Source organism: Thunnus maccoyii, chromosome 8 (assembly GCF_910596095.1).
Source record: "Thunnus maccoyii chromosome 8, fThuMac1.1, whole genome shotgun sequence".
NCBI classification, from domain to species: Eukaryota; Metazoa; Chordata; class Actinopteri; order Scombriformes; family Scombridae; genus Thunnus; species Thunnus maccoyii.
In genome coordinates this window covers 19,194,499-19,210,565 of record NC_056540.1, presented here as the reverse complement: position 1 = coordinate 19,210,565, position 16,067 = coordinate 19,194,499, and the positions used below count along the sequence as shown (strand labels likewise).

Below are 16,067 nucleotides of genomic sequence, written 5' to 3'. Positions count from 1 at the left end.
GAAAGCTCATTTGAAGGGGATCTTTTAATAACCAGTGAACAGGATTACAGCAAGAAAAACCTTTTTCAGTGTTCATATAGGCACCTGACTGTTGTTTTAAGACACACTTGAAAAACTAGGAACCTATCCTTTAATAAATACCCGGAGGGGATCTTTAAATTAGTCATAAATACAAAATAAACATAATTTTGTTTAATAATTCATCTCGGGGCTCCCCAGATTTATCTCAGGACTCTTTGTGGGATCCCCTCGGGTTGAAAACCTCTGCTCATCAAACTTTAAACATTATAAATATTCGTTATATATATATATTATAAATATTGGATTTGTTGCAGAGCTGTGGAAACAAGACAGAGGTGTGCGCTTCACTGATGACGTGTCGGTGCCTGAGAGGATAAAGATATAAGCCAAGTTCACCTACATCCTCTATTATAACCCAGATAAAATGGTAAAACCGTGATTTATTGATAGTTTAAAAAATCGGCAAACTAGATGTTGTAGTCTTGACAGTTTAATCTACAGTAGTCGTTTCAATTTTTATGAATTAAGCGTCAATATTTGAGTGAGTTGTTGAGAGTCTTACTTTTTTACGATCTTTGTTGCGGACTGAAATGGGCGGAGTGTAGCGGAGGCATATTAATCAAGATGGCCACCTTCACCGAAAGGTAAGACAAAGCAAGCAATTTCCGCTATTTTATCGTCAATTTATCATTTGTTTGATCTGTTATCGGTACGCAGGGAGTCTGAGATCATCGCTGCGGGCGCTCACTCATTTAACGTGACAGCAAACGCACCGTTTCGGGTTTTAACGGCCGGCTTTTAACGGTCAATCCTCCCTCAATTGAATTAACGGCTTGACAGGCAGTTAGCAAGGTTAGCTCGACATCCCGCTCCAAAGAGGTCATTAACTAGAGATACAATCAGGCGTTAGTGAGTCTGTAACAGTTCGATGCTTCACTTTGATCAAATGATTTATATGTGCTCATTTTTTATTGTGTTTCCCCAGAAATCCGACTGCATGTTAGCCATCCCTCGCTAGCCGTTACGTTAGCTAATGCTGCCTCTTGGCTTCATTTCAAACACCTCACATCTACCGGCTTTGACAGTGAGTAGGTTGTACAGGCAGGGAATGAGTATCTACATGTAGGCTCAGGGTCAAACTTGATAAACGGGATTCTGAATGCTGTTATAAGTGTTAATATATTCACGCTGTGTGAGCTACTGCAGTAGCAGCAGGATGAGGAAACGGGAAATTGGGTTTTTGTAAGCTGCCTGTGACATTTTCTGTCGCTGCCTCTCACTCGAGGTCTCATCTTACTACCACAAAGAGATCAAAGTCCGGATGTGTGTTTGGTGTACTTACTGTGGCTTTACTAAGGTCCTCTTGGGTAATTACTTGGACATTGCTCTACCAAATGTGCGTGAATGAATCGGAGTGGTGACTGTTAGTATCCTAAAAGGACGGGTTCACAATTTTTCAAGTCTCTCAGGTACTCAAGTGAACATTGAAACAGGTTTTTCCTGCCGTAATTATTCGTCCTGTTCATATTTGCCATTAGAAGATCCCATCATAATGCAGTTACAATGTAATAGCAGTGCCTGAAAGGTTATCCCAGTCATTCAGAATTATGTGTGAAAGAGGCTTAAGTGATGGGGGACAAAATCCACAAGTCTCCTTCTGTGCAAAAATATTTTAAGCTTATCTGAAGCTAATATGAAGCCTCAGTCCAAATTAGTCAGATCAAGTAGATATCTTTTAACGTTACAGTCTTTTTAGTGCCAAAGTCCCTCTTTTTGTTACTACGTTTCCACTGCAGCTCAACTTGGAAAAAACTGTGTGAGGGAATTTTATGCTAAAAATATTAAATGTGGCAGATATCCACTTGATATGAGTAACTTAGACTGCTGAAGCCTCAGATAAGCTTCTTTCGAATTTCTTCTCGATTTTGAAATGCATTTTTTTCACAAAATGACTGTTTGGACACACTGTGGATTTTGTCCCCCATCACTTACATTGAAAACATATTTGGTAAAACGGTGAATCTATCCTTTTAACCATCTGAAATTTAGGGTGTCTCCTTGATTTCCTTTGTAGGATGGCACCTGTCCTGGTGTTCTGGCTGGCTATGTGTCTCAGCGGGACGTGGGCTGTGGACAGGGGCAACTTCAAAACCTGTGACCAGAGTGCCTTCTGCAAGTGAGTGGAAAGATAGAAAATAATATTTACTTGCTTCAAGTGAGTGTATTGCCCTTTCCCAATGAAGAGCACAAGGTTACTGATTTATCAAAATGTCCACTCTTGTGATTAAATTTTAAACAGGCGTCAGCGAGCACTGAAGCCTGGTGAGTCTCCCTATCGAGCCCTGCTGGAGACCATGGAGCTGACCAACACCAGACTCACCCTGCAGCTCATCAATGACAACAACAAGGTATACCACACACAGGATCAGGTCACAGATAAGGCATAAATGAATTCTATTTAACATCACAGAGCTTCCTCATTAAGTCTTAGTCACCAGCTTTCAACTACAAATGGTATCAAAACTAAATGCATGACCCGAAGAGGCAATTTATGCAAGGTGATAGAGAAGCAAGAGAAGGTAGAGTTTGTGAGAAAGTAGTGAAACTCCTCCGTACACCTCTCCTGTATCCCCTTCCCTTCCTTTCAACCCTCTCTCTCTGCCTCTCTATTTGGCTCTCAGGTGCGTCTGCTGCTCGAGCTCTACCGTCTCCAGGGAAACATAACTAGGGTGAAGATTAACGAGCTGAAGCCGTTGAAGCCTCGCTATGAGGTCCCAGACGTGCTCATCAGGGAGCCACCAACTGAGCCGTAAGTCTCCCGGGGGTGTTAACTGACTGAGGTGTTGGGTGGGTTGGAGGTTTTGACATGTGGGTGGCAGGAGTAGTGACATTAGAGACAAACTGAAAAAGCAAAACTAACATACTTTTAGTGTATAGTCCTGCTAGTGTCAAGGCAGTTTTATTTATATATTCCAGAATCACAAATTTGTGCTACGTCCTCTATTAAGATAGGAGGAAAACTCCCTAAAAAGGGAGGAACTTCAGGAGGAGCAACAGTGAAGGGATCCCTCTTCCAGGATGGACGGACAGATTTCCATCAGATGTTGTGTATGTAAAGCAGACAGTGTAGCAGTGACAATATGAAGAAAGAGAGTGACAATATAGACCTATTTCAAGGAAGAGATTTTGACATATACCAGAAGGCTTAAATAATAAAATTAACTATGGCTGAATTTAATTTGGCTGCTCCAGTTTCAGGGTCCTGGTATTGTGCGTGCTGGCTCACTGTCACACTGTGATGACTTACTGGACTACTTGAATAGACCAGAGCCATCGTTAATGTCATTAGTAACACTTGAGCTTTTCCTGCTATGACAAGTCAAAATGTCTGCTTTGTAAAAGGCCTGTAAGTGAGCAAGAGTATAAATGAAAGGGACTTACAGGCAAATCTGAAAGAGGTAACTTTTATATTTTATTTTTTAATGAAAAAAAAATATATCATGATATAAAATATTAAAGTATATAGTTATTTTTATTTAGTAAAAAAGGAAGCAAAAACATCCTCATGTTCAACTGTAGGCTGAGATACGTACCCACAGTGTTGAGTTGATAGTAAAGTTGGAAGGCATGTGGACAATAAATCTAAAATTTAGGGCTGCAACTAAAAATTATTTTCATTATCAGTTAATATGCAGATTGTTTTGTCTACAGATAGTGAAAATAGTGAAAAAATCATCACAATTTCCCAGAGTCAAAGGAAACGAAAGAGTCAACCCTTAGTTTGGCTTCATTAGGGTTTAATCAGAGGAAACTAGCATTTACAAATTCTGAGTAGATAATGAACCATTTATAAAAGACGCTTCTAATTGACTTCTTCACTTTTTGTCTTCTCTAAACCAAATCATCTCTTCATGTTCACCTTCTCTCCTCTTCCTCTCTGTGCCGCAGCTTGTCTCTCCTGTCTCAGGACGAGAACGGGGTGGTGCTGTCCCTGGGGGCGGAGTCCCAGAGGGTCATTGTCAGCGCCCGGCCCTTCCGATTGGACATCATGGAGGGGCACGATGTGGTGATGTCGCTGAACTCTCGTGGCCTCCTGGCCTTTGAGCACCTGAGGATGCGCAAGGACACGTGAGAAACCACGCATGCACACACACATTGCCAAATACCAGCCCTCCCTTTTTGCTCTTCACTCAGTGGATGATTTCTATTTTTGTTCCCATGAAATTGTTTGTTTTTTGAGTATTGTCTCTGACTCGTTGTTCTGTCCTCTTCTCCCTATCATCCTAGTTTCTCCTATAAAGTAACTAGCACAGTGGCTAGCGTGTGGGATAATATCAAGAGGGTATTCTCTAGGTAAAGACCCTTAAGATTTGTAAGTGTGTATTCTGTTCCTTGTGCTAATGCTGCCAATAGTGATATAAACTTAGGGTCTCCCATTACACCAAAGTCAGTACGTGCTCTCCAATAAATGTGAGTGAGAATGAGAGGGGTGTGGCTGAGTGTGTGCATGTCTGTGACTGATTCAATCCAGAATTAAGGGGTAATTTCAGCCCTGACTCTTATTATCTTCACATTAAAAAGAATCACTGAAACAATCATAGAAACGTAGGATGTTGATTTTTTCATCTTATTTCATGAAACAAAGAATAAACCATCGTGATCATGAAACAGCACATGGATATAGGATATAGGCTCTGCTTTTCACTTCAGTGTCTGATAACTAAATCACACACCTAGAGTGCCACTCCGGCAGATCTAACACTGAAAACTGCATGACCGACTGGGTTTCTTGACTGATTATGTTGTCTGAATTATTATTTGTCATGCTTGCTCAGTTAGGATGAGAGCTAACTGCGATAGCTGGCAAAAAAACTGCCAGAGCCAGATGTGCTCCAGTTGGGAACGCAGAGCGACGCTTTTCTGTCTTGCACACACACATAGTCTGTTTCCCACCATATAGTCTGTGTCTTATTTTCAAGTTAACCCAGCAGCAACATCTCTCTTTGTGGTTATGCTTCAGTTCGTATTTTAGTTTTAGGTATAAGAATTCCTTAAAACTGGAAGAGTTCAGTTTTTCTCTTGAGCTCTAAGAAGCTTTAAAAACAAACTTTGGACATCAGTGTCTCTTGCATGTGCACTACTGCAGATCATGCACCTCCACAGCTGTGTGTGGCGACCAAAAGTCTGTAACAGTTCCAGGCTTGTGTGAGGGGGGGGGGGGGGTCTGTGGTGCAGCGCCATGGCCTCGATCATACCCTGTTATATTGTTGATCCACCTGGGTACTAGTTGGTTCTGTTAGGAGCCTTGTGGGTGTTACATGCTGCAACCTCTAGAGATCCTGTCCCATAATGCCTTGCTCGAAATAGCCACAAGGTAGGGAGTTGCTCAGTCCCCTTTGTCATTAGTTAGGTCATGTCAAACCTAGTAGTGTACTTGTTAGTTGTCAGTGTTGAGTCAGGAGGCAATCACCAACCTCCCTGTTTGTATGTCCTCCTCCTTTTATTATAGTTTAATTATACCTCCATATACTTATCTTTATTCATCACTCGACAGAATGACTTTGTCGAAGTGACACATTTCTCTTTTTTGCCACATCCCCTCCCTCACTCCTCCCTCCCTCTTTTTGTGCCACGCAGCAGTCAGGCAGACCCAGAGGCCGAGAAGAAAGAGGAGGCTGATCCGGCTAACCAGGCCGAGGTACTACACACTAAAATACACATTTTCTATCCCTCTTCTTCCTTCTTTTTTAAAATTTTTTTATTTTTAACAATAATTTCTGCACTGTATTTCAGCCTAGATCTCCTTTTTCATTATGTTACTGCTCTTTTTGTTTGCCTGCCAGGCAGCCAAAGAAGAGGAAGAGAAAGTGGAAGATGGGATGTGGGAGGAAACATTTAAATCGCACACAGACAGCAAACCTAATGGTAAATCCTCTAGCTTTTTCCCTGCCGTTCCCCTTAAAGTGCTTATATATTTCAGTCACAGCTAATTTTAGCTCCAACACTTATCAGAATATCTGCATGTGTTTGCGAGCGGGGTGTTGACGTCATTGCAGAAATAAGATGCAAAGTCTTGCATGTAAGTGGTGACAAGATGTTTTTTTAGATTAACTGAATGACTAATGTAGAAACCTCATTGCGTAAAAATTCCTTCATCCATTTGACTTTCTGTTTACTTTCCCTCCTCTAACTGATTATTGGTTGTTCTCACCCCACAGGTCCATCTGCTGTCAGTTTAGACTTTTCATTGCCGGGTGTGGAGCACGTCTACGGCATCCCAGAACATGCAGACACCCTTAGACTCAAAACAACAGAGTGAGTAGCAACAAGAAGTCACGTTTCACATACAAAATGGATTTGAATTCACATGGAGTCCTGGAACATTGTGGTACATGCACGATTGTCAGTGTAGTCTTCACTGCATTGGATAAAGCCTGTGTCTGTGTTTTTGTGTTTCAGTAATGGAGATCCGTATCGGCTCTATAACCTGGATGTGTTCCAGTATGAGCTGTATAACCCTATGGCCCTTTACGGCGCCGTCCCAGTTATGTTAGCCCACAATGCCCAGCGGACCACAGGCATCTTCTGGCTCAATGCTGCTGAGACTTGGGTGGACATCAGCTCCAACACAGCTGGAAAGGTATGTAGCAGTAGCTGAGAGTCTTTACCTGCATTTTTAACTGCAGAAACCAGATTCCAGTTTTAATTTTTGATTTGAGAATCACAGACGGGTTAAACAGGTCATGTTCAGTCCTTCACTCACTCGTTTCTCTCTGTCTAGACCGTGTTTGGGAAAATGCTGGATTATGTGCAGGGCTCCAGTGAGACGCCACAGACAGACGTTCGTTGGATCTCTGAGAGCGGCATCATCGACGTCTTCATTATGCTCGGACCAAGACCAAAAGACGTCTTCTCCCAGTATGCCTCCCTTACAGGTAAGAAGATGGATGACTGGCTATTCACATGAACTCTTCTTTCTCATGAAATACACAGTTTTTGTCAGCTTTTCATGGGCAATGAGCTAATAGTGCTAAACAAATAAAATAAGCACTAATTGACACTAATACTGGAGACATTTTGACACTTTTTTTTTTGGTTAAATCAATCGCTTAATTATGTTTAGTTTACAGATTCAAGAACCGTGACACATAATGAAAAGACATAATTAATTCATTAATTGAAAACTTGCTCAGCCACTTAAATCAAATTTAATTAATTATGAACAGAATTGAATTTACAGAAGATCTTCAACGAATTAAACTCTGAAGCATTGGCTCAGCGTTCTTAACGAGTCTGTCACCAGAATAATTCACCCTTATCCCCCAAAGATAAATGTTACTGGCACTTAACATCCAGCTGTTTTCCTCACACTGAATATTGTTTTGTTCTTTAGGCACCCAGGCCTTCCCTCCCTTGTCCGCCCTGGCCTACCACCAGTGTCGCTGGAACTACAATGACCAGGAAGACGTGCAGTCGGTGGACGCGGGCTTTGACAAGCACGACATCCCCTATGACTTCATCTGGCTTGATATCGAGCACACAGATGGGAAGCGCTACTTCACCTGGGATCCACACAAGTTTGCCACACCCAAGGAAATGCTGCAGGGTCTCCAGGACAAGAAACGCAAGGTACAGATACAAGACAAGTCAGGATCTTCATTTTCATAAGTGTTCTTGCCAGAAGTTGTCCAGTGTTTTTGTTTTATTTCTTTTTCTGCTTTCACTCTCAACCGCTCTGAAATCTCAGAAAAGTAAATAACGTGCAGGCACCTTTTGGAAAAAGTGTGTCTTTCTTTGATTTTCAGTTAGATTTTTTTTTGTCTCTTGTATAATAGATGGTGGCCATTGTGGATCCTCATATCAAAGTGGACACCAACTACAAGATCCACACTGAAATCCAATCTCGAGGTTTCTATATAAAGAATAAAGATGGTGGAGACTACGAGGGCTGGTGCTGGCCTGGTAAGAGACTGATAAGACATGATGAGACAGATAATATGTTTATACACTCTTTTTTTAAGGTGCTGAGACCCGAAACCCTCATTATTATAACTGCTCTGCACTGTTTGTCTCATGTTCCTTTCTGTCCTTTCTCTGTTTTTCTTCTCGGGACAAATGATATCCTTCAGGCAGCGCCGGCTATCCAGACTTCACCCGTGCAGACATGAGGGCCTGGTGGGCCAGCATGTTTGCCTACGATCAGTACGAGGTGAGTCCCACGGCCACTTCTTAACTTGTCTCTTTGCTTTACTAATCTGTAATCACATGTGTAAATGGTAGACTGACAGAAACTGAAAGAAAAATGAAAACGCTGTATGTCAGTCGATGCTCTGTGCTGGTTCTCTATAAGAAAGCACCATGTTCTAACATTAGATTGTACTCAAGACTCCTGTTATAATCACTGACTGATCAGCTACTCAGCATGGTAAACAATTACATCAGTTAAAATAATTTCTCAGTCCAGGCATTTAAAATGGAATTTATAGACTTTATTTATTTATTTATAGACTGTCTCTAACTCCTCTCTGTCCACTCTTTAGGGTTCCATGGAGAACTTGTACACTTGGAACGACATGAATGAGCCGTCGGTCTTCAACGGGCCAGAGGTCACCATGCACAAGGACGCCATGCACGGAGCCTGGGAGCACCGTGACGTGCACAACATGTACGGCTTCTATGTGGTGAGTGAACACAGATTTTTTTAAAAAGTGTTAAATATTTCTGGAATTACTGAATCGTTTTTATATTTTATTCTCTTCACTCAGTTTCAGTCGTTGAGTTTTCATGCGTGATTGTAACTTCTGTCCCGTGTGGGTCACCTGTAGTTGATGTGTGAGAAAAAATGACAATGGAAATGATTTAATTTCAGTAGAAAATGTTATCATACAGACATCAGTAGAAGACAGTGCTGACCAAAAATCAATGCATTAGAAAAGCAAAGTGATAAAAGGCAATTACAATTTGGAAATGGAGGACGTTTTTAACACCGTTTAAAATACTTTCCTCCTCCTGTAAGTTTTACTGCCATTTTCTAGCAGCAGGAAGGTAGTGCAGAACACTGTGATTTAAATGATAAAAATGAATCTTGGTGACATGATTGGAGAATTCATACATTACTATATTTGTAATGCATGTGTACCATTTTCTGGTTCACTAAAAGTGGTTTCCTAGTAGCATTTGAAATTGTGTGTTTTTGTTGTCTCCTCCGTTAACTGTTGTACGTGATCTGCAGCAAATGGCCACAGCGGAGGGTTTGATCCAGAGGTCGGGAGGAGTTGAGCGACCATTTGTCTTGACCAGGGCCTTCTTCGCTGGGTCACAGCGCTATGGTGAGCTATTTACTGCCCTCACTTTCCACTCTTACCTGCTACCTCGGTTTACTGTATTAAAACACCAGCTCCAACTACACTCTACAATGTGTCCAGATTGCAGCCATAAAAGTCACGTTTGATATAAAAGGTCCCACACTCAATATGTAAATCTTAGACATGTGCACTCACATTGTGGTCACTGTTGATAATAACCTGCCCTATGTTTTGAAAACTGGTGCCATAAATAATTAAAAACATTAAAAAAGTACACTGAATGTACTATTTATCAGTACTTTTAATGAAACTAAATTAAAGCTTCCTGTAATTCAGAAGGAATTGCACCAAAACCTAGAAACATAATTAATGATTTAGTTTCTATCACTTGTGGGCTGTGTGCAGATCTGGAAGTCTTTTATGTTTAAGTGAATAACTCTTGAGTATTTCAACTGTATGTTTGTGTCTCCAGGTGCTGTGTGGACTGGAGATAATGCCGCTGAGTGGGACCATCTTAAGATCTCTATCCCCATGTGTCTGAGCCTGGGTCTGGTTGGAATCTCTTTCTGTGGTGGTGAGTATTATCAGGCTTTACAATCTGCTGTTACTCTGCTAGTTTATCTCTAAAAATATCAACTTGCTTGAAGAACAAAATATTAAGGGATTTCTGAAATGTTTTTGTAAGAATTGTTCAAAATCACAAACTGACAACAAAGACTTGACAATAATTATACCATGTTGAGCTGGAAAAAGTTCAACTAATGTTTGCGTGAATTAAGTGTAGCAACCTACAGAATGATTCTGTCTTTATTAATTACTACTTTATCTATTTTATAAGCAAGTACAGAAGTAGAAAGTAGTTTAGAGGATGGATATTGTACCGACACGTGATGGCTCCAGGTTTGATGAAATACAACCATAAAAAAACCTGTGAAACAGAAGTGGAACAGAAACCAGTAACATTGTTACAGGAGATATAACTATATAAATAATATTTGGGAGGAACTGAATATGTAAATGTCTGTTAACAGTAAAAAGTTAACTTCCTTCATATCTGGACTGTTCCGATATGTTCAACCTTGAACAAATGTTGTAGATCTCTTTATTTTGACAAAGATTTTGATTTAACTATAATAAATACTACGCTTCATATTCGCCACATATTGAAATTCACCTGCCACAGAGTCACAGATAACCGACTGCATCTCTGTTAATATCAGTCTTAAAATAATTTGACTTGAACATAGATCGCCCCCAGAGTGTTTGATAATGTTGTTGTGGAAACGTGCTCTGATAAAAACTGCATGAGGTGTTACCATGGTGATGTGACAGTTTCTTACATACAGTTCAGAGGATGAAGCGGTGCTCGTATTTTATGACCAGATGTGTTTGTCATTGCACCAAGTGAAGTTGCTTTAGTGTAATAAAAACACTAAAATAAACTTTTCAGTGAAAACAGTTGGATGTAAACCTCACTGACAACATCCATAAACTCTAAAAACAGGAGATCTCAAGAGGTTTAGGCTCTGAACAGCACCGACGTGACTAACTCTTTCCTCGTCTGTCTCACAGCTGATGTGGGCGGCTTCTTCAAGTCTCCGAGCACGGAGCTGCTGGTGCGTTGGTACCAGACAGGAGCGTACCAGCCGTTCTTCAGGGCCCACGCCCACCTGGACACGCCCCGCCGCGAGCCCTGGCTGTTTGGTCCAGAGAACACGGCGCTGATCCGTGAAGCAGTGCGCCAGCGCTACACCCTCCTGCCCTACTGGTACCTGCAGTTCTACCACACAAAACGCACTGGAGAGCCCGTCATGAGGTGAGGACACTGCAGGGAAGAATTGTTTTGAGTTACAAAATCTATCAAATCCAGATATCAATCAAGATCAATTTCCAATTCACTTTTTAAAGTAGTTCCACATGAGCAAACTATTTCTGTTAGTAATAATGATTCAATTATGCCTTTGCCAGCAATTCCCAAGAGATTTGCTCATTTGTTTTTTATAAACAAAGTAATGACTTAAACTTAGTATTAACATCTTTTTTAAATGAAATTACTGTGGAAAGCTGCCACACTCGTCCTTGACTAGATGCTCTACAGATTAATTCTGACAGAGTGTGAATACCGGTGTATTAATATTTCCGTGTACTCGCACATTTCCTCCTTGCACTACAGAAAAATTTATATTATAAAGAGAAGTGGAAACATTTCATATTCTGAATCAATAATGAATAATATCCCAGAACACAAAAATACATGATGAAGTTGGTTTGAATTTTTTGCCAATTTCATATACTTTATATTACATCGGTACAATTTTTAGTATTGGATCATGTCATATCCGAACCTACAGTGTGAAAATATTGTTAATTTTTAGATATTACTCTGCTCATGTGTTTATTTCTGTTTCAGACCACTGTGGGTTGAGTATCCTCAGGATCCTGCTACTTTTGCTCTGGACGACGAATTCTTGATCGGTGAGAAACAAAACGCCAAAATTGTTTTCCTCCACTTAGTTTGACCAAATCCATTAAGTAGGCTGATTTTTTAATTGCAGTAAAAAAATAAAAACTTTTTAAAAAAACAAAAGTCCTTGATGGTCAAAGTTGACTCCAATTATTGAGCAAATTAAATATGATAACCTCAAACATTAAAACTGGGCTTTTTTGTTGGATAAACCCTTAAAATCAGTGACATAAGGGAAGATGATCAGTCCCCCTGATATCTCTTACTTTTCTGCAGGGAGAGACTTGTTGGTGCATCCAGTTACTGAGGAGGGAGCCAGAGGAGTCACCGCCTACCTGCCTGGAAAAGACGAGGTGAGATAGAGAGAGAGAGAGAGAGGATATAACACCTCCACATTTTTCTTTTTGACATCTTTTGGCTCAACGTCAGTGTAGAATTTGAACGGTTTAAATGGCTTTTTATCAGATGTGGTGTCAGTAAGGTGACTGCAGATTCTGCTGTTCTCTTAACCTTTGTTTGTTTGTTTGTGTGTGTGTCCTTTAGGTCTGGTTTGACGTCCACACCTTCCAGAAGCACAACGGAGCCCAGAACCTTTACATCCCTGTGACCATGAGCTCTGTAAGACACACAAAGATGCGCAAAGACAGAACCTCACTTGCGTAGATTAAAATGCATTTATTTAATTTTCACAATGTTCTGTAACTTCATGTCTCTGGGTTTTAATATGAAGCCTTCTGCTTTGTTGTCAGATCCCTGTTTTCCAGCGTGGTGGCTCCATTATTCCCAGGAAGCTTCGGGTTCGCAGGTCCTCCACCTGCATGGAACAGGATCCCTACACTTTATATGTGGCTCTTAATCCTCAGGTAACTCAAATCATAATCTGCTGCTATTTTCACACATTTCATGCTGAGTTGCTTTGTCGTACTCATCAGGTCTGACCTTTTTCTCTGACAGAGAACCGCTGAGGGCGAGCTCTACATAGACGATGGCCACACCTTCAACTTCGAAAAGAACGAGTTCATTCATAGGAGGCTGTCCTTCACCAACAACGTCCTCTCTTCTGTGTATGTAATGATTATTCCTGAAGTCTCAGTTCAACCTGCATCATTTAAAGTAAAAATCCATCCTCAATAGACTTAAATATTCAGTTCATACATTTATTGCTCTACAAAAGGAATTTCCTTTTGCAGTAAAGCAGCATAGAAACAAACACAATTAGACATTTTGAAGACATTAAAGTGATGGTACTATACATGTAATGCATCATACAAGAAAATATTAGTGATAAAGCACTAAGTTCTGCAGGTAACCACTTATGATTCACAACTTTTGGCACTTATATTAAATCAATGTCTCTGTCTTGGTCCACAGTAACCTCGCTCCAGACGCCCAGTTTTCTACCAGCTCTTGGGTTGAACGCATCGTTATACTGGGAGCTAGTAAGCCCAGCAAGGTTACTCTCAAGACTGCTGGTGAGTGCTCAATGTCTCTCGCATAATAATTCTCATGTGTGGATTCATTTAAAGCTGCATTAATCAATATTTTATGTTAACAATGTATCAACGAATACTGAGATTTATCACCTGACTCTGCAGAGGATCATTCAGTTCACAGTTCTGGTTCACTTTGTGCTGCAGGCAGACGTTTTCAGCACAAAGCTATGATGAATCAAGTGTGAAATACCTGCTCAGCACCAAACAGCAGACAGAATTAACAACTAGCTGGTGAACATATTTCCTTTTTGAAGTCGGTATAAAGCGAAATGGAGCTAAAAGGAGAGTGAATATTGGACTTACATGCATCCAGGTGGACAAACTGTTTGCTCACACGTGCATTTTTGTGGGATCATATGTTTAAATAATTCATAAGGAGACAAATTATGGTTGATTTCTACATTATTAGAGTTGCTGTCAAAACTCACTTCCTCAGATTATAATATTGTATGTTTTGACCTTTGAGCCCAAAGACTGTTTATAGACAACCATTTATTTATTTATTTATTTATTTATTTATTTATTGGTGGCATTTTTGCCTTTATTGGGCAGTGAGGAGGCAGACAGGAAACAATGGGAGAGAGAGATGGTTGTAACATGCAACAAAGGTCCCTGGCTGGAATCGAACCAGGGACGTTGCAATTATGTGACATGCGCAGTAACCATTCAATTAAAGAAGTGCTGAAGTCTTGTAGAAAATGTCAGTGAAAAGGTTTGCTGTGGTCATAACGCTGGTAACTGAGCGCAGAGGTTTTTGACTTGTTTCTTGGAGGAGCGTTAATGAAAATGCTTATTTCGGATTGAATTCACATACGTTTTTTTTTTCTCTAAATCTGCCGTTGTAACTTTCTTTCTGTAACATGTTTTTTTTTTTTTTTAATCCTTTTTGCAGATGGTCATGAGAGCCAGCTGGAGTTTGACTTTGACGCCTCCATGTCTGTTTTGACGCTGCGTAAGCCCAGCATGAACGCAGGGGCTGACTGGACCGTGACGCTTCAGTAACCACGAAAGGCGGGAGAGGAGGCGCGGGATGAGAAAATGACTGAACTGGACTGAACAGGAGGCGAGAGAGGAGGGAACAGACACAAGGCGCTGATACCCAAGACTAACTAAAGCAAGACGACAGGACACCCACCATGGAGACTAAAGGACATAAACACATCAGATTCACACGGCTGTCCTCTCTAAACACACACACTCATGTAGACCTGTTAGTTGAACTGAGCCACATAACGTCTCCGCCATGTCCCTCTTGTGTTCAGTAACGGTGCAACAAAAAGGGTCACTGCTAGATAGATACTGATGTTTGTTTGTTTTTCAGTTAGATAACTGAACCATTCAAATCATGTCATTGTAATGAATCTTTGGGGTTAAGAAAAGAAATATGCGGGCACTTTTTTTTTTGTGTTTTTAATCGTCCACTCGTTGTCCATCCAGTCCGCCTCAGAAGAAAGATCACTGTGGTGGGTTGTTATTGTTTAAAATGAAGGCTGACATTCAAAGCACATGCTCCACCTGCTGGTGATTCCCTCTACCTGTTTCTGACTTTTTAAAAAAACTGATTCCTTCCCTCTTTTTTTTTTCTTTTTTCTTTTTTTTTTTTTTTTTAAGCCGAGCTCTTAAATCAGCTACTTATCTTCTTTCCTTGTGACACATTTCATACAATCTGATATGTAGCTCTACACTAATCTTTCATTCTCTTTATTTCTTCACATTTTGACCCATCAGGAAAACGATCTTTCTTGCCGCCTCCCGGCCAGTTCATTCCTCTTCAGCTTCTCCCTGAACTCATCAGTGATGAATTCGTGTGCACGGAATTGATTGATTTATCATCGCTTCACTTTTGAGCGTGATCGGCCTGCTGCACAGAGAGGCGATTTTTCAGTTGAACAAGATACTACTTTTGGCGATGGGAATCTTTCAGGGGACTGAACCACTGACGTGTGTGGATCATCCTGTTGACGTGCTTTCTTTGTTTTATCAAGTTCTTTTTTTTTTTTTTTTTTTCTCCCAACGTTGTTTACTAGATAATTTTTAATGCACTTGAAGAAGAGTGAGAACTTACAAGTTGTTTAGATTTTCATGTGTTGCTAGATATCGGGGCAGTCCAGGATTTCCAGTGTGTCATTTGGGTTTAAAGGTGTTTCACTTGCAGATATCTCTTAATATACTTTTGATTTACATAAGAATTCATCCTAAATGTACACTGAACAGTTATAAATATTTAAATGATCCTCTGGAGATGCTGGATTGTGTCCTGTCTAGTCAAATCATTGGACCTTTTTTTTAGGGGGTTTGTTCTATTTGTTTCGTCTCCTTAATTGTTTTTATGATCATAAATGTACATGTTGCTGCAATTTTGTCTGGGATGGCTCGAGTTGGCAGAAACGGAAGTGAAGGAACAGACTTCAGCTGTCGATCAAAGTTGTCAAATGTACTAAAAGATGAGACCAAGTGAAAATAAAGTTGACCAAAAGTAAGATGAGTGTTTGGTTTTGACTTAATTGAACTAAAATGTGCCGCACTACTAATCTGTGTAGTGAGATGTCAGTTTTTTCTTGACATTGAATTGATATTAGTTTGAGTTGAAAATGAACATTTCTGAATATAATAAATATTATCATTTATTTTAAGAACAGACCATGACAGAAAATGGGGGGGATAGGACATACACTTGCATGAAATTTAAGTGAATGAACTGTAAGATCAACACCCGACCCACACAGGCACTAACTGAAGCCAACTCTGCTGAAATTACCCCAGCTAATGAAATAATGTGTAAAA

The 16,067-nt window shown here is 40.4% G+C and overlaps 1 protein-coding gene across 7 annotated transcripts; it reads left to right on the top strand.

Annotated features, from left to right (window-relative positions):
- The first annotated feature begins 430 nt into the window (after positions 1 to 430).
- On the top strand, positions 431 to 15,763 carry ganabb (glucosidase II alpha subunit b). 7 transcript variants are annotated; one of them, XM_042419087.1, is made up of 26 exons: positions 431 to 448; positions 627 to 665; positions 2,096 to 2,197; positions 2,321 to 2,429; positions 2,703 to 2,830; positions 3,970 to 4,149; positions 4,309 to 4,374; positions 5,659 to 5,719; positions 5,865 to 5,946; positions 6,240 to 6,336; positions 6,481 to 6,661; positions 6,803 to 6,956; positions 7,415 to 7,650; positions 7,857 to 7,983; positions 8,151 to 8,230; positions 8,562 to 8,702; positions 9,254 to 9,350; positions 9,799 to 9,900; positions 10,899 to 11,142; positions 11,737 to 11,801; positions 12,067 to 12,143; positions 12,334 to 12,408; positions 12,540 to 12,653; positions 12,745 to 12,854; positions 13,162 to 13,262; positions 14,176 to 15,763. In XM_042419087.1, exons 2-26 carry the CDS (start codon positions 646 to 648, stop codon positions 14,283 to 14,285), a joined length of 2,859 nt encoding a protein of 952 aa, XP_042275021.1. In that variant the 5' UTR covers positions 431 to 448; positions 627 to 645; the 3' UTR covers positions 14,286 to 15,763. The 7 variants fall into 7 exon arrangements, with proteins under 7 accessions (XP_042275021.1, XP_042275020.1, XP_042275026.1 ...); XM_042419086.1 differs by lacking the exon at positions 431 to 448 and having other exon boundaries at positions 522 to 665; XM_042419090.1 differs by lacking the exons at positions 431 to 448; positions 627 to 665 and adding an exon at positions 681 to 825.
- Positions 15,764 to 16,067: the final 304 nt, after the last annotated feature.